This window comes from Panicum hallii, chromosome 3 (assembly GCF_002211085.1).
Source record: "Panicum hallii strain FIL2 chromosome 3, PHallii_v3.1, whole genome shotgun sequence".
Classification (NCBI taxonomy): Eukaryota; Viridiplantae; Streptophyta; class Magnoliopsida; order Poales; family Poaceae; genus Panicum; species Panicum hallii.
In genome coordinates this window covers 39,472,392-39,491,518 of record NC_038044.1, presented here as the reverse complement: position 1 = coordinate 39,491,518, position 19,127 = coordinate 39,472,392, and the positions used below count along the sequence as shown (strand labels likewise).

Sequence of the window (19,127 nt, the reverse complement as noted above, 5' to 3'; positions counted from 1 at the left end):
ACTGCTGCTGGCTCCTAGCTGGTGCTGTACGATTGGCTCCTGTCGGCTGCTTTGGTCCTTGAATAGAGTTGGAGAAAATAGAAGGGGCGGGCTGATTGAGATACAGATAGTTGGCCCTGTAGTGTCCGGCCTCGCGGCAGTGGAAATAGGTCTTCACATTGGTCACTTGACTTCCACCAGTCGGTTGGTTGCGGGAGGTATTCTGAGTCTTCATAACAGGAGCTGACTGGGCTGGCTTATGGAAAGAACCGGGGTGCGTTTTGAATGAGAAGGCACCCTGGCTCCTCTGGCCTGAGTGAGCCGGATACTGAGTCCTCTGAAACTTCTCCATCTGCTGGGGCTTCTTGCTTTCAAACCGTCGTTTGCGCTCACTGAGTTCTGACTTCCTATTTCTCTCAGTGGTGATAGCCCTGTTAATCATGGCATTAAAGTCACTGTGGGTGGTGACTTCAACCAAGGTCCTGATTTCAGGGTTAAGCCCACCAAGAAAAGCTTCTTTCTTCTTTTCATCATCATTGATATCCTCTGGTGCATAACGAGACAACTCTGTGAACTTATGAAGATACTCCGTCACATTCATACCACCTTGATGAAGCTTTCTGAACTCATCCCTCTTGAGCTTCATAACACTGCTGGGAATGTGATGTTCTCTGAAGATCTTGACAAAGTCAACCCATACCATCCCGTTAGCGTTTTCATTTATTTCCCGGTAACTCTGCCACCAAGCAAGGGTTGGTCCCCTTAACTGCTGTACTGCGAGCAAAACCTTGTCTCTGTCATCTGCATGGACCACTTCGAGCTTCATTTCAATCTCTCGCAGCCAATCACCTGCCTTAATAGGGTTATCAGATCCTCCAAACTTAGGTGGCTGCAAGCGGTTGAAATCTGCAATTCTGCTGCCATTGCCATTATGATGCATTGCAGGTCTATTGTTGCCAAGATTGCCTTGAGCTTGAGCTGTGAGAGTGGTCACAAGAACTTGAAGGAGTTGATTCTGTTGCTGCAGAATGGCTGCCAGATCAATGGGTGCTGGGGCACAGGGAGGTAGTGGCGGTAGGTGTCCATTTTCTGGTACTTCTGGGGCTACATTCAGAGGGGCCTGGTTTCTCGGGTTGACCTCGTCACCGTCTTCCTGAGCATGGAGTCCCTGGACTCGGCTCGAACGACAGGACATCTGCGGTCAAGGAGGGATAAGGTAAGATTAGGTGGCTCTCCTAATTTATTACTGGGGTAGATTTGCATATATATAATGGCACACAACACAAACGGATCATTCAAGCACCACACAAGCACTCATTCAAACAAGCAGGGATACATGACATGACGGATTATAATAACGCGGCTCGACTTTTAAGGGTCGGCTGGGACGACTCGACTACTGGACCCTACAACACGGTCTTCGGGGTCACTGTTTCCGGGATCTCGGGGAGACGCGGGAGGCGTGGGCGGCACTGATTCACAAATCCTCCTGCGCGGTTGGGACAAAGGGTACAGTGGGATCCCCTCCAAGATTGGTGACTCAACAGCAGTCCTGGGATGGTGTCCCTTATGCTTGCCACGATCTACTAGGTAGACACCTCTAAGAAGCTGGCTATGGTGGTCTGCCTGCTCCCTAAGGTTTTCTTCGGCCACGGTGAGGCGGCTTTCAGCTTCAGCCGCTCGGACTTCTGCCTGAGCTAAGGCCAGCTTAGTGTTATGCCAACGGGACTCCGCTCCCTCAGCACGCTGGATTAAATCTCTCACACGCTGATGCAGTTGGTTGCACAAATCATCGAGGCTAAGCAAATAGCCAGACATAGCGACAACTGTGGGGTTCTTCTCTGTCCCTGCGGGACTTTCCAGGTTGCGGATCCTCGCCGCCCAAGCAGGACAGCTACGACTCAACGGTGGAAAGTACTTCATGGGAGTGGAACCCAAGTGCCATTCAAACATCTGACGTAGGTACCGCAGTGCCTTGTGAGCTGCAAGTTGAATGGTGTCAGGCATACGGGCTCCAGTGGCGATGACGCTCCAGGGTTGCATCTCCAAGTATTTATCACTGGCGCCGGATGGTGACCTCATAGCTTTCGGTGCCATGCTCCATGAACTCGCAACCCACATACTCCGGTCATTCCGGAATACCGAGTCGCACCGTGGCAGCATAAAGCACCCTGGGGAATCCATCTTCGTTGATGCAGTAGGTGGTGGTCCAGTCATCCGCCATCTAACTTACAAAGGTAGGGTTAGCATAATAAGGATAAATTTTTAAGAAGTAATAGGGTTTCAAGGATTGACCATCCTAGGGCTCCTACGGTCATCGTTACTACCGGTTCGTGTCCTACAGCCAAGCATAGCTTTGATACCACCTGAAGCGCCCCGACCCAAAGATGAAGGCTAAACCATGTATTAATTACCGAATAAGGTCTCCGGCATAATACATGTTACATCCAGTGGAGTCCAGAGTCATACAGAGCTTTATTCAACAAGTACACGAGGGGTAAAGCGACAACACAGAGCTACACAGCACAACCATAGGATAACGACTAGCATGACGGCATGGAGGACTAGCTCTTCATCCATCACGGCTCCACTCGATCAGCTTGGGTGCGGACACGATCTACTCACCGTCCTCTGGCACAGAGTCAGGATCCTCTGGAGAGAAATCAACAAGGGTTGAGTACAAGAGTACTCAGCAAGTTCCACCTCACCCTACGGGAGGGGAATGACATGCACGGCGCACTTTAAGCACAATGCATTAGCAATGCAACTCATGGTATGCAACTCTTCCCAACACAACCCATAGTAGGTAACTCACTAGTTGTCAGGACCACACCGTAGCCTGTCCATACCATGGACACGAACCATTCGAATGGATTCTATACTCTGTAGAGGTCATAAACTGTACCCACAAGCTCGACTGACTGAACGGACAACTGACATAGCCGACACCCAGCCGTGGTCACGCCCCAGCCCGGCCGCACAAACCCTCGGGCCCTGACCCCAATGATCTATACCCGTGAACCATCCCTACGACCGTCAGGCTAACCAGTGGGATTAGGCTAAGTCCGGCCCATAACGGAACCTGTGGTCGTACTAACGTAAGCTAGGTGACATGTCAAAACAACTCGGTCCTTATGGTTCACCAGGGCAGCAACCATCCCTCAACATGTCAACTCGAGCCTACCTCCACGGTAGCACTCACCTGCCAGTCTACCACCACGGTAGCGCCGGCTCCAGCATACCCAGCTGCCCTAGCCTCAGTCAAATCACTTCATATCCTAGTGTCAACTCTGGATATGCATAACTACTCATATGCATGTATGAGCACACTCAATCACTCAAGTACCGGTATATGTAATCGATCCTAAACCAGGGCTACAACTAGATGTCCTCACATGGATGCAACCGCTCACGTAGGGGCCGATGAAACTTGCCTTCTCTTACGTACGCGTTGGCGGCGGCGGCTTCCTGCTCACGGTATGGGTCTTCTGGTTCCGGCTCGCTGTACTAGCCTTCATACTCCTTGGCAGGCTCCTCCTCGGTCACTTCGTGATCTACGAGCGAGAATGGCATAACCGGCAAACAAACATAAGCAAGCTATAAAATAAGCTCAAATGGAGATGAAAATAGGAGGAATAGATAGTATATGATTTGTGGAGGGTTTAGGAAAAAGAGTTACGTGAAAAGGAGTTGATATGAAGGCGATATTGAGTTTACAGTATTGGTTGGTATTTAATTCCGAGAATAGAATGATTTGGGTTAAGTGCTCACGGGCTCGCGGGTGTTTTGGGCCTTTATTAGTATTGCGGAGTTAATGGTCGGGGAGCTGCCTGCCATCTCACCTTGGCGTGGAACAGCTCGAGGAAGAGGGTCAACTATTGGAGCTTCATCTCGTGGGTGAGCTGGGCTCATGAGAAGTGGTTCAGCTAGCGGAGTGAAGCGGCTCGGTGTGCTTGGGCTGATGATGGGGCTCGTCACGGCCTCGCTCCTTTTGTAGGCGAGGAGACCAGCAGCTGCGTCACGCAGGGACGGGCGCCGGCGTGGGCTGCGGCAGCTCGTCATCAATGCAAATAGTGGCAGCGCTGAAGGCGCGAGCGTCGAGGCGGCAAAGCCGGCGAGGATGCTGCAGCGACGTGGGCAAGGTGGGGACGCGGAGGTGGGTGGCACGGCGTGGTGCCGACAGCAGTGTGCAGTCCCGTCGTGGGGCCGGCGTGTCACGCATGCGCGAGCGGGAGCGAGTGCGGGTGAGGATGGCAGGGAGGGGGCGTCGGCTTCTTTTATGGATGAGGTGAGGCGGTTCACGCGGCGGAAAAATCTAGGCTGGCACTGTGCGCGACGACCCCAATTTATGGCGAGGTGGGTGCCGCCATATTTGCATGATGGGTTATTTAATATTGTGAGCACTCTTGCCGGCTTCCAGGAATTGGGGTGAGTGCTGCCATGATGGGTCATTTCAAGGTCAATGGTGTGGGTATTCTGTGGCTTCCAGGGGATGATGAAGTTATGGCGAAGAGGGTAGGCGCTATCCTGATTGTCTGGGGAATTATGGCGTGGTACGGTGACTCGAGAGGCTTCTATGGAGAGAGACGAGATGATTTTTGTCGTAGGTGCAAGTATGCGTATGCTGGTTACTGAAGGGAACGAATGTACTAACGCAAGGCAAGAGTATAAAATAGTCTGCCTAGTAGTTATGTAATACCTCATATAACGTTAGTATTATTTTACGTTACTAGTTTAATTGCAACATAAGTTTTATTCTAGTGGTTGTTGGAAATTGAGGTGGCCCTAATACCCACTAAGTTGAGGATCTACCCCTATGACACACCAACTTACTTCAGAGTTGGTCAGCTTCTAGTTACTTAGTGTACCGGGTCCTTTTGACGGCAGAGCCGCCTTTTGCTTCCGGGAGGCAGAGCCTACCAATAGATGAAGCTGGCTTCCGGGTGACAGAGCCAGCCTATGATGAATCACAACTTATACACTAAGTACTTAAGTTTAACCAGGAGACTAACACTTATAAAGACACTTACCTTATTGGAGCAATAAAGTTATAGAGGAACACACACCTTTACGTGGCTAGCCTAGCACTCACCTTTCTAGTCCTACCACAACTCATCTACCTTGCTCATGGGTGGATGCCATGGCAAGGAGGGGGGGCTCTATTTATAGGTCAAGGGGAGCCATGGTATTAGGATAAGTGTCCCCCTTCTAGAGAATTCCAAAATATTCTAACATTTTTAAAATTTTACTTATTACTAATTCTAGAGTATTCCATGGAAAATATCTCACTCTTGCTTAGTGGAGAATGTTCTAGAGGGTTGCCTTGCATTTCTTTCAATGGTGATGAAAACTGGGATGTTACAATCACCCCATTCGGACAAATGCCTACAAAACTATGTCCTTCAGGTTGAAAAACGTAGGAGCAACTTATCAACGCGCAATTCAGATGTGCTTCGCTGATCAGCTGCATCGGAATGTTGAGACCCACGTGGATGACATGGTCATCAAGACCAGGAATCCCGACGACCAGATTGCAGATTTGGAAGAAACGTTCAGCAGCTTACGCAAGTTTCAGTGGAAGCTCAACCCATCTAAGTATGTTTTCGGAGTACCATCAGGGAAATTGCTCGGGTTCATCATCAGCAACCAGGGAATTGAAGCCAATCCTGTGAGGATTACGGCCATCACTAACATGGAGGCTTCGGCCACAATCAAGGATGTGCAGAAGCTAACAGGATGTATGGCAGCACTGAACAGGTTCATCTCCCGACTTGGGGAGAGAGGACTACCCTTCTTCAAACTTCTGAAATGCCAAGACAAGTTCCAATGGATGGAGAAGGCCGAATGGGCCCTGCAAGATCCGAAGCAACACCTTCAGTCACCTCCGGTCCTTACAGCACCACTGCCGGGAGAAGATCTACTACTCTACATTGCGGCGACAACTCATGTTGTTAGCAGTGCCATTATAGTCGAACGCAGCGAGGAGGGCCATGCGTTTGGAGTGCAGAGGCCCGTGTACTTCATCAGCGAGGTACTCTCCGAATCTAAGGTACGATACCCGGCAGTTCAAAAACTTTTATATGCAATACTGATCACATCAAGAAAGTTGCGCCATTACTTCAACAAGTACAAGATCACCGTGATTACGGATTTCCCGTTGGCGGATATTCTGCATAATCAAGATGCCATGGGGTGTATATCAAAGTGGGCAGTGGAACTGGGGGCTTTGTCAATCGACTTCAAGCCACGCACTGCAATCAAGTCTCAAGCTCTAGTCGATTTTGTGGCCGAGTGGAGAGAGAACCAAATTCCAACTCCAGTCGACAAGCACTTTAGAGAGTTCGGTGTTCCACTCCGGCCTCACGACAGGCGGTTTACCGGATCTTTCAGGGAGTTGGGGGACATGGTTTCCGATGTAGAACCAATGGCTTTTCCATCTAGAAATATTGGAGGGAAATTTGTAGGAAAGGTATCTATCACCGACCTGTTGCCTAAGCTGGATGCCGGCGCCCCCTACAATGGATGGATTTTTGGAGGTGGGTTGCGGCTTTATCTGGAAAAGATAGCGGAAAAGATCCCAATGGGGTTCAATTCCAAGGAAAGCTTCACAGAAATGGATGAATATAGCAATGTGGTAGATCAAATTCGGGTTGAGATGATGGAGCTCAAGTCCGTAGAAATAAAGAAGGCCCTGGAAGAAAGAGCAGGAGGGGAGAGCTAAACCACGTTCAAAAAAATGGTAAAATGAGACGATTTCGTCCACATTTTCCATAGGAGGAAGTTCGCGAAAAGAGGGGCACCAGTTGACAAGACTTTTTTCCTAAAGCAAACCCTCAGAAACAAGATTCAGGAGTTCATTGTTGGAGCACTTACTGTAAGTCCACTCCCCAGATGGCGGCTGCGACTCCTTCCCCTTCCCATCCTTTTCGTTGGATCTCTTGGGCGCCATTTCCAGATCTGTTTGCCACGAGTTGCTCAGGGGCTGCGAAGAAGGGGCAGAGAGATTTGGCTAGTTTGGGTCTTCTCAAAGGGGGTGAAGGCGGAGCACGGATTTGGTTGGGGATTCGGAAATTTTTCGGCGGATTGAAGATTGGAAGCACGGATTTTACCCCAAGTTACCGCGGGGTTAAATAACCAGCAGGCGCATACAGATTTACTGTTCCGAAGTTGATGAGTCGTCAAAGGGAATAATCGGAAGCCGAGGAGTCATTTTGGATAAATTATTCTATTAATCATTTTTTCTGGGTTAATTATCCTAAAAAAGGGGTTTCTCGAATTCTAAATCTAACTTCCATCATCTGTACCATCACACCAATTATTTCCCTAGGAAACATTTTTTCACTGCATGCCACGACTTTTGGATCCTTTTTTCCAAACCTGAGAGATTTGGATTCAAGGCTCGGGGGCTATGGGATACATGGCATCGACTACTTATTTTTCGAACTTATTCAAAAAGTAAGTAAGGAAGACTCAAGACTAATATGACCCTCAGCCTGATTCTTCGATTCAACCTAAGGCTCGAGGGCTACACCATATGGAGTGCGATTTTTCATCGCACACCATACCAAAGAAATAATTCGAGGCATGAGCACCTCATAGTTTCGATGCAGCCAAGGAAGTACTCGAAGAACTTCAAGACGGAGCTTCAAAAGAAGCTGAAGACTACTTCGAAAGTACTCGAGGAGCCTGCAGTACTCAGCTACGAAGAGCTCGGGGGCTTGTCAGACCCAGGACTATGGGACTGTGCACATAACGTAGTTCATACAGGATTAGGGGGTAGGACATGTCCTATACCTTATCCATGTTGTACTCTACTCGCATGCGAAGTAGGACTAGCTGATACAGAAGGAAGCTACTCGAGTTGTACTCGAGTACGGTTCCTAGGCTAGTGTCGGACTAGGATTAATGTAACCCTATCCACCTGAATATATAAGGGCGGGCAGGGACCCCCTCAAAACACAACATCAACACCCAAAGCAATACAAACCACCAAACAGGACGTAGGGTATTACGCACATCGCGGCCCGAACCTGTCTAAACCTTGTGTTGCTTGCACCTTCGAGTTCCTGATCTCGGCATCACCCTACCTAAAACTTACCACCTTAGGTATACCCCTCGGTGGGCAGCGGTAAAACACCGACAGGGACACAAAAGAAAAACCTGAATTGCATCAAGTGTTTTAATCGCCCTTATAACTTGTTGCTTGCGAAGGTAAGAGGTCACATTTCTCTTTTAAAGATGAAAGGGTTAGTGCAAAACCATGATTAGATGAAGCACTTTGACAAGCAGTTGAGCATTGCAAAGTAGATGAGCATCTCTAGACGTGGTACCTTCGAGATATCTTGCTTGGTCTTCCCTAGCTCTTTCTTTGCTCGTAGAGGTTCTAAGCTTGATGAAACAGCAATCTAAGGTCAGTGATGATTACCTTGAGAATAACTTAGTTGAGTGAGGACCTTCTATCTTTAGTCCCTCGAATATTTTCTTTACTTTTGGAGGTTTGTTGTTTGGAGAGAACATGATATAAGGTGAACAAAAATCACCTTGTAAATGACTTGGTTCCTCAAGGACCTTGTAACCTCAATCTCTAAAATATATTCTTTGTTTGTAGTGGTCTTAACATGATGAGTCCATGATCTAAGGTGATGGGCAAACATCTTGTGGATGACCGGGTTAAACGAGGACCTTCTAAGTTGGACCTCTCAAAAATATCTCTTGTCGTTGAAGGTTCTTTGCTTGAAGGAGGCCACCATCCATGAGGACTAATGAAAGCCAGTTAAGTAAAGGATCTTGGTCCCAACCTTCTCTAAAAACAATGACCTTCTTCGGAGGTCATTAGATATAGAGAATCAATAAGATGATGACCTTGGTAATGACTTTTTTTGGAAACCATGATTGGCCTTCTTCAGAATTCCATTGAGATGAAAAACCAATAAGGTAATAACCTACGTTATAACCTTCTTAAAAAATTCTAGCATTTTCCAACAAAAATCCTGACCTTTTCTTGATATGATGAGTTCATGATCTAAGGTGACAAACAAACATCTTATGGATGGCCAGATTCAATGAGGACCTTCTAAGTTGGACCTCTCAAGTACATTACTTGTCATTGAAGGTTCTTTGCTTTGAAGAATGCTGCCATCCATGAGGACTTAGGGAAATCCAATTAAGTTAAGGACCTTCATCCCAAACTTCTCCAAGTGTTATGACCTTCCTCAAAGGTTATTAAAGATAGAGAATCAATAAGATGATGATCTTAGTTATGACGATTAGCCTTCTGCAGGATTCAATAGAGATGGAAAACCAATATGGTGATAACCTTCGTTATAACCTTTGTCAGACCCGGGGCCACGGGACTGTGTACATAATGTAGTTTAAATAGGCTTAAGAGATAAAGCCTGTCTTATCTCTTATTTGTCTCATTTATCTCTTATTTATCTCGTATGAATAGGAGATAAAGCTAGTCGGTACATAAGGAATCTACTCGAGTTGTATTCGGTTACGATTCCTTATCTAGTATTGGACTAGGATTCTTGTAACCCTGACCTCCCAGATATATAAGGGGGGGGCAGGGACCCATTCAAAACACAACATCAACACCCAAGGGAATACAAACCACCATACAGGACGTAGGGTATTACGCGCCTCGCGGCTCGAACCTGTCTAAAATCTTGTGTTCCTTGCACCTTGGAGTTCCTGATCTCAGCGTCTCCTCACCTAAACTTACCACCGTGGGTGTACCCCTCAGTGGGTAGCCGGTAAAACACCGACAACCTTCGCCAAGAACTCTGATCTTCTCTAGAGGTCAATAAAGGTAAGAAACCAATAAAGTGATAACCTTTGTTATAACGTTCTCCAAAAACTCTGACCTTCTCTAGAGGTTAATAAAGGTAGAAAACAGATAAAGTGATAACCTTCGTTATAACCTTCTTCAAAAACTCTGACCTTCTCTAGAAGTAAATAGAGGTAGAAAACCAATAAGGTGATTACCTTCGTTATAACCTTCTCCAAAAACTCTGACCTTCTCTAGAGGTCAATAAAGGTAGAAAATTGATAAGGTGATAACCTTCGTTATAACCTTCTCTGAAAACCCTGACCTTCTCTACAGGCCAATGAAGGTAGAAAACCAATAAGGTCATAACCTTCTCCAGGGGTCAATAGAGATCGAAAACCAATAAAGTGATAACATTTGTTATAACCTTCTCTGAAAGCTCTGACCTTCTCTATATGTTAATGAAGGTGGAAAAACAATAAGGTCATAACCTTCTCCGGGGGTCAATAGAGATCGAAAACCAATAAGGTGAGAACCTTCTCCAAAAGCCCTGACCTTCTCTATAGGTCAATGAAGGTAGAAAACCAATAAGGTCATAACCTTCTCCGGGGTCAATAGAGATCAAAAACCAATAAGGTGATAACCTTTATTATTACCTTCTTCGAAAGCCAATAAGGTGATAACCTTTGTTATAATCTTCTTCGAAAGCCCTGACCTTATCTATAGGTCAATGAAGATAGAAAACTAATAAGGTCATAACCTTCTACTAGGGAATTTCTTCGAAAACCATGACCTTTGAACAAAGGTGGTGACAACAGCTTCATGCCTTGGACCACCTATGAACGGATTAAAGTATTTTATTTGTAGAAGTGGAACATAACCTTCTTGATCTCGACATCATCTCTTTAAATAAAATTAAAATATACCGAGCATGGTGCCATCTCTCTAAATAACCTTCTTCATCTTCTTTGTGGGTGCCATCGAAGGTTGTTTACTCGAGCTGAGATCATGGTGGGCACCTCTATTGGTGTCGGACAAGGTGAAACCAAGCAGAAAAGGTTAAGAGGGGGGCCAAAGCTCAATGAAATAATCTCAGAGTGAGAGGAAGAGCAAGATAAATGAGCAAGTAAGCAAGTGGCCAAAAATCCTCTCCTGCAAGCCCTTGGGGCTGAATATTACAAATAGATCCCTAGATTTTACAATACGATCCCTAATCATTGGAACTAGGTCCATAGACTTCCAACTTAGCCTATTTTATACAAAAGGGGGTTCCTAGCCTTAGGTGGAATAAGACGCACCCCAAACAGTAGCCCCTTAGCTATTCGGTCTTGGCTGGCACAACGAGATAAAATAGCTACTTCTGTTAAAAGAGGCCTAGCTACGATCCGGACTCTGGTCGCAAGGAATGTCCTTTGCAACCTATACATGTGTGCCTTGCTAAAAACTCCATAAAAAAACCCAGTGGGAAATAAGGGTACGGAGAAAAGAGCACGCACATATTTTGATTTACACAAGTCCTAACTTTAGATTCTATAGAATTTTGATTTTGCGGGCAGTTTCGCTCTTGAGTTTCAATCAGCGGATGGATCCATTTCCACGCTTCACTAACCTTGCTCCAAAAGCCGATGCAGTCGAAGTAGCCGTAGCCGAAGGTGCCGCAACATTTTCAAGTCTTATCTGACGAGCGCCGGTCAAGACTCCGCCTTCTAGGACAGACTGGTCCTCCAGTACACCCCCCAGCAAGTAGAGAAAAAGGCAGAATTTCAATGACATATAAATGACAGATCACAGATGGGTTTTATATAAGCAGCATGTAATGACTACCTATATTTGCAACGGTGTTAAATGAGAAATTGTCTTTGATGTTGACAATAAAACATTTTTAAACAGATCCATTTGCAATAATGCAATACAACTCTAGAAAGTTTTAATAACTGATGATAGAAGATTTTTAAGTCCGTCCTGTGATATTGAATCACGACAGAAGGTTTTTCAAACTCGTGATAGAAGTTTTTAAGTCCCTCCTGTGATATTGACCCTATTTGGATACGATTATAAGCCGATTCTAGATGAAAATAAACCAAAATCCCACCCAAACACCTTGATTAATTTTTGATTATTTGGGATAAGGCTTACCTAGGAATCCCCGATACAACGTGAACTCCGATTTCCTCCAAGGCATTCCCGAGCCCGCTTACCTGGTAAGCGAGTGCTGTTTCCTCGCCTGCCCTCCGCTCTACAAAGTCTCCGGCCGACCCTCTCCCTGCAACCCCTCCCCGCCGCCCATCTCCCTACCTTTGCCGCACCTCCCTCTACAGATAACCCCCTAGTAATTAGTTTTGGATTAACATATATTTGATATTATTGTAATATAATTGTGTAGTCAAGATACACAAAAAATATAAGAATTATTGACGTCTGCTCAGTTAAAAAAGAGATATCATCAGCCTCAGTAGCACTTTAGATATTTTACCACTCAACTCGGAGAATCGACTCAAAATAATCAGAATTGCCAAACACACAGCTTATCTAGATAGCTGAATCTCCAAACAACTAGCTTATTATAGAATCTTGCTTCTCAGAAAAGTGAGCTCCAGATAAGCGGAAACAAACAGGGCCATTGAATCATGAAAGCAGTTTTTTCACTGCACATATTTAAGTTTATTCAATCAACCCTATAACCTTCTATATTAGGTTTATTGTAAGCAGATTTTGACATAGTACTCTTTGGGGTTTGTGTGGCAGATTTTTTAAGCAACGTACTTAATTTCATTTACATAATTTCAGGGAAAGTACAGTAGACAAATATTTTGATTTCTTCTCTTTGGCCGCTTGCTCTGACCATCCGGCCTGTAACTGTCCTGATAATGTCACCATCTTGATCCGTACGGAGTTGGACAATTTCACAATCTTGCTCAGCATTTTCTTGCCGTAGTCAGATTCGTCCAGCGAAAACTGAGCTTTGGAAAAGGAAAGTAGGGCCAAACCAAAGAGTGACATCAACTCCTCTATTTATACTCCCTGTTCTTCCGCACCCAGTGCTAAAGCATCGAACGAATTGCAATACAGTTTTTTTGTTTCATGATCAAACTGGCTGAAGAAGAGGTAAATTGTAATCCAAGAACAGGCACCATGGGCGGTCGCTTCCATCCAGCCCAAGTACTCGTGGCTGCGCTTCTGGCATGGGCATGCCTGCTCCGGCCAACGGTGGCGGCCACTGGCATGGGTCATCAAGCAGACCGCATCGGCCGGCTGCCTGGCCAGCCGGCCGTGGACTTCCCGATGTACTCAGGGTACGTCACCGTCGACGAGCACGCTGGCCGAGCACTGTTCTATTGGCTCCAGGAAGTGCCTGTGGAGGCCCAACCGGCGCCGCTGGTGCTGTGGCTGAACGGCGGGCCAGGGTGCTCGTCGGTGGCGTACGGCGCGTCGGAGGAGCTCGGCGCGTTCCGCATCCGGTCGGACGGCACGACGCCCTTCCTCAACAAGTTCCGGTGGAACAGAGGTACGCCCTTAATTAGTTGCTGCACCGGCGGCTTCTGTCGCTGTCACTAGTGATAGATGTTGACGTTGGTTGAACTGTGAACGGCTGCAGCGGCGAACATCCTGTTCTTGGACTCGCCGGCCGGCGTGGGGTTCTCGTACACCAACACCACCTCCGATCTCTACAACTCCGGCGACAGGAGAACAGGTTCATCAGTTTCACGTCCCTTGCTCTGTCCTACCATCAGTTGGTCCCATGTCTTTGACGTTTTGCAAAACTTTTGCACGCAGCGCATGATTCCTACACCTTTCTGGTGAAATGGTTCGAGAGGTTCCCAAAGTACAGGTACCGCGATTTCTACATTGCTGGGGAGAGCTACGCAGGTAACATATATATACTTGATTTTCTCCTTTGCTCTGTGCTATTCTGCTCAGTTTGCTGGATCTCTGTTTGATTTCATTGCAATATATAACATGTAAAATCGGCAGGGCATTACGTTCCCGAGCTGTCCCAGCTGGTGTACCGGCACAACAAAGGCGTCAAGAAACCACACATAAACTTCAAAGGCTTCATGGTAATGAATAGTGGATACCGTGCATCCATCCATCCATCCATGGTGACAGATTTTATACCAGAAAGTCATCGTAGTGACCTGAAACCGAAACCCCATTCCATTAGGTCGGGAACGCGGTGACGGACGACTACCACGACCAGGTGGGCACATTCGAGTCGTGGTGGAACCACGGGCTTATCTCCGACGCCACGTACCGGCAGCTGGAGGCCGCCTGCGTGCACGGCAGCATCGAGCACATGTCCCAGCCATGCGACGCCGCGTACGACGCGGCGACGGCGGAGCAGGGCCACATCGACCCGTACAGCCTCTACACGCCCACGTGCAACCAGACGTCGCCGTCGACGGCGAGGAAGAACCGGAAGCTCAAGGGCCATTACGTGAGTATTAGTATAGCTACCTAGCTATATCCTATCCTCCCAGCATATCGATCTGAATTCTCCTTCGTTGTCCGCGTCGTTTTTCTGTGTAAAGCAACGCTGCTTTTGCTATCGAAACGCCGCCGGCCCTTTGGACCTGGGACAAGTTAAGTTGGGGGGGAGGGGGGGGGGGGGGGTGGGGGTTGCTGTGGCAAAGTTTGCAACGTACGCTTTTGGTTGCACCTTTGTTTTCCCTTTCTGGTTTCGTGGTTTCGTCTGCTGATCAATTTTCTGGGGGTGCGGTGTGTACACGTGTGCAGCCCTGGATGAGGGGTTCTTAGGCTATCTCCACCGGCATCCGGTAAAACGATCTGTTCCCTATTTTAGCGGACACTGTAGCATCCGGCGTTGCTCCAGCGGTAACCGCTATGCGGTGCGGTAAAATGGAGCACCACCTCTCCGTCCCGCATCCGTCCCGCACAGAGGATGCGTCCTCCATCCCGGTCGCGGGGCCCGCATCTTCACCAGCTTCCGCGCGGGCGCGGGAGGGGCGACGGGCGACGGGCGGAGGGCGGAGGGCGCCGGGGCGGAGGGGCGCGGGACGGCAGGGGCGGCGCGGCAGGGGCGAGGCGGAGGGGCGGCGCGCGGGGCAGGGGCGGCGCGGGACGGCGGGCGGCGCGGCAGGGGGGCGGCGCGGGCGCGGGAGGGCCACGGGCGGCGGCAGGGGAGCGTCGGGCGGCGCGGCGGAGGCGGAGGGCGCGGAGGAGGGGGCGGCGCGGCAGGGGAGCGGCGGGGCGGCGCGGCAGGGGAGCGGCGGGGCGGCGTGGAGGCGGGGCGGCGCGGCAGGGGAGCGGCGGGGCGGCGCGGGACGGCGGGCTGCGCGGGCGGGAGGGGCGACGGGCGCGGCAGGGGAGCGGCGGGGCGGCGCGGGACGGCGGGCGGCGCCGGGCGCGGCAGGGGAGCGGCGGGGCGGCGCGGGAGGCGGCGGGGCGGCGCGGCGCGGGAGGCGGAGGAGGGAGGGGGCGCGGGGGGCGGAGGCGGAGGAGCACGGCGCGCGGCGGGGCAGGGGCGCGGAGGAGGGGCGGGCGCGGAAGGCGGCGGGCGCGGAGGAGGGAGGAGGGAGAGGAGGCGGGCGCGGAGGAGGGAGGAGGGAGGAGGGAGGAGGCGGCGGGCGCGGAGGAGGGAGGAGGCGGGCGGCGCGGAGGAGGAGGAGGAGGAGGGCGGGCGGCGCGGAGGAGGAGGAGGAGGGGCGGGCGGGCGCGGAAGGCGGCGGGCGCGGAGGAGGGAGGAGGGAGGAGGAGGCGGGCGCGGAGGAGGAGGAGGGAGGAGGGAGGAGGCGGGCGGCGCGGAGGAGGAGGAGGGGCGGGCGGCGCGGAGGAGGAGGAGGAGGGGCGGGCGGCGCGGAGGAGGAGGAGGAGGGGGCGGGCGGCGCGGAGGAGGAGGAGGAGGAGCAGGGGGCGGGCGGCGCGGAGGAGGAGGAGGAGGGGGCGGGCGGCGCGGAGGAGGAGGAGCAGGGGGGCGGGCGGATGGACGCGGCGGCGCGGAGGAGCGGCCGGCGGGGGGAGGGGGGGGGGGGGCGGAGGAGGAGGGGCGGGCGGGCGGCGCGGAGGAGGAGGGGGGGGCGGGCGGCGCGGAGGAGGAGGAGGAGGGGCGGGCGGCGCGGAGGAGGAGGAGGAGGGGGCGGGCGGCGCGGAGGAGGAGGAGGAGGAGCAGGGGCGGGCGGCGCGGAGGAGGAGGAGGAGGGCGGGCGGGAGGAGGAGGCAGGGGGGCGGGCGGATGGACGCGGCGGCGCGGAGGAGCGGCCGGCGGGCGGAGGAGGAGGGCGGGCGGGCGGCGCGGAGGAGGAGGAGGAGGAGGGGTGGGCGGCGGCGGAGGCGGGGGCGGGCGGAGGACGAGGAGGGGCGGGCGGCGGAGAGGAGGAGGAGGGGGGCGGAGGCAGAGGAGGGGGGGTTGCGGCGGTTGGAAAAATAGAAAAAAATTGAGATTGTGGGGTATAGAGGATGCAAATAGAGGATATCGTTGGAGTTAGGTTTGGTATAGGGAATGAAGTTGATATGGAGGATGGAAGTAGAGGATGAAATTTAGAGGACATCGCTGGAGATAGCCTTATGACCCGTGCACCGAAAGGCACTCCATGGTGTACTACAACCGGCCGGAGGTGCAACGGGCTCTCCACGCTAACGTCACCGGCATCAACTACACGTGGACGACCTGCAGGTTTGTGCATGGCCACACGAAAATGTGCTCCAACTTTTCTTATATAATAATTATATATAAAAACTGGTCTAAATGGGATTCATCTTTCATCAAAGAAAGGAATTTATTTTCGGGTATGTCGGAAAATTTTCGTAGGTTGATCGGTACTAGCTCCAAGTTCAAACCCACGGTTTGACTAGTCTTGAGATTGTTTCGTATTTGGATTCTGAACCTGCAATATACAGCAAAATCAAAGGGTGTTATTCTTTTGAGTAGTGGCAAGTTTAATTTGGTTGATGTGGTTGTGCTCACATGCATGTGCTGATTACTAATGACCCGCAGTGAAACCATCAGCACCAACTGGAGAGATTCGCCAAAATCAATGCTTCCTATCTATAAGGAGCTTATTGCAGCTGGCCTGAGGATATGGGTCTTCAGGTACATCGTCTTTGTTTCCATTACTTGCATTGGAGCTTCATTGCTTGCTAGACAGTTCGATCTCGTCCAAAGTTCTAGTATTACCCCCTTTTGCATGCCAAAGCAGCCGGTTATCACAAATATGTCAGCCCATAAATTTAATTTTTGTAGGTTAAAAACTTGCTGTAATTTCGGAACCATTTTCAAAATTTGGGAAAAACCAATGCCATCGACGATACTCATAGTCACTGAAATATCACCGATATGACTAGCACTAGTCCACGATGTAATCAGAGTTCTCTTGACAATTGAGAGATCATTGGGTCGTCCCTGCTTGTCTTAAATAGTCTGATAGGATTATGCTTCTCTGACTGATCGAAACTTCTGCATGGCATGCGACACGCAAGCGGCCAGGGACTGAAGTCACTCCATGACTCACGTGCAGTAGTGTGCTTTGACTGAATGATTATGGTCTGAGCAGGCTGTAGGTTCATGCGTGCAAAGACTATAAATATATAAAGATATAATACGTGTCATGCCAAAATTAAAATTACTCCTGTGTTCAGTAGTCATTTTCTCGAGGGAAAATGTGGAATAGCAGCAGGACACAAATTGACTACCCGTTGTCTTGTGCAGTGACTTCTGTGAACTTGTAGTCTTCTACATAATTTGGTCAATTAGACACAAGTTTTCTTTTGATACGATTAGTGTGACTGTCCATCTGTCACCAAGAAGACTACATTAGCGAGAAGAAAGTCGGAAAGTGACATAAAACTGCATCTGCGTTCAAGCACTCAAAATCAAAATTTTCTTTTACTTCGCAAACCATTTTGATATGCTGATAGCAAAATACAGTGGCAGGAAATTATGATTTGATGCCTGAATTTTTTTTCCATTATCCAAACCTCTGACTCCGTGGTTGGTCTGGTCATCTTAGCTAGGAAACTAATAGAATGATTGGTCTTCTGTTTATTATTTGCAGTGGAGATACAGACTCAGTAGTCCCTTTGACAGCAACAAGATACTCCATCGACGCTCTGGGCCTTCCCACTGTTGTTAGTTGGTACCCGTGGTATAATAAGAAAGAGGTCAGCTTCTTCATTCCTCCCAACCTGCCTCCCTCAAATAAAACCGCTGGGCATACTATCTTATTTCAAAGTTAGAGTTATCTAGTCACATTGAAGGATTAGCAAATTAATTAGTCAACTACACTTGGTCAATACGCCAGTAATCGTACATGATAGACATCACACGACGAGTTTGTAACTGTGCTTGTGTTGTTGCTGGTTGGTTGGTTGATTGCTTTGAATAGGTTGGTGGATGGAGCCAAGTGTACAAGGGGCTGACCTTGGTGACCATCCGTGGGGCAGGGCATGAGGTTCCTCTCCACCGCCCAAGACAGGCACTCGTACTGTTTCAACACTTCCTGCGTGGGAAACCCATGCCTAAAAATGGAACTGTTGTGTAGTCTCCATTTATTTTTCATACCATGAATGAGATGAAATATCACAAATCGTGTAAGCGGATAAAGCAAGGAATGAATAAAGTCGCTTTGTGAAATTTATCACAACCACTACAGGAAAATAGTGTAATTTCATCGGCCAGAAACCGACGAAAATATCCCGAAAGCCATCGAAAATAGCTATTTTCGTCGGTCAACCGACGAAATTAGGCCGACGGAATAAAGTAGACGAAAATAAGCGCTTTTTCGTCGGCAACCGACGAAAATAAAGCTATTTTCATCGGCCGTGCTGGCTAACGAAAATATGTTCACATTTTCGTCGGCCCATCCAGCTGGGCCGACGAAAATGATACATCATATTTTCGTCGGCCCACCTGGCCGACGAAAATGCTGAGCGCCTGCTAAAAAAACAGCTGCATAATATATGTGGAACTTCCACAAATAGAACAATTTCAGATGGAATTGTGGAAAGGGAATCGGTTAAATCCATTCAAAATATATGTTTACACGTATTGTGCTCTGACACAATTCAATTCATAAAATCTGAGTGAGAGGTAAAAGGTCTGAAGTGTTCAATAAGCAATGTTGAATCCATTTGAGCTTATTAATGAAAATTTAAAGCCTTTATTCTGATTATAAATTTCCATGATAAGAAATTCCTTACTACAGTAGTTATATGGATGTCCTTGCTAATGTGCTTGGCATCGTCAGTTTGAGGAACACCAGGAAGCTTTTGTCAGTTTGCAGCAATCAAGGATTCACAAAGTGATACACAAACACTCTTAGCATAAGAAAATCAGAGTTCAGAGGAGTTAATTGTTAAGATATAAACTGTTATGTAGATAGCAACATTATCACCTTACACATAGAATAAAGCAAATCAATAGATA

General features: G+C 49.1%; 1 protein-coding gene across 1 annotated transcript; it reads left to right on the top strand.

The window, feature by feature from the left end:
• The first annotated feature begins 12,805 nt into the window (after nucleotides 1-12,805).
• On the top strand, nucleotides 12,806-18,335 carry LOC112885928 (serine carboxypeptidase 2-like). Its single transcript, XM_025951633.1, has 10 exons — nucleotides 12,806-13,253; nucleotides 13,344-13,439; nucleotides 13,523-13,615; nucleotides 13,721-13,806; nucleotides 13,911-14,183; nucleotides 14,483-14,498; nucleotides 16,268-16,379; nucleotides 16,701-16,796; nucleotides 17,758-17,863; nucleotides 18,088-18,335. The coding sequence occupies exons 1-10, from the start codon at nucleotides 12,830-12,832 to the stop codon at nucleotides 18,241-18,243; spliced, it is 1,458 nt and encodes a 485-aa protein (XP_025807418.1). The 5' UTR covers nucleotides 12,806-12,829; the 3' UTR covers nucleotides 18,244-18,335.
• Nucleotides 18,336-19,127: the final 792 nt, after the last annotated feature.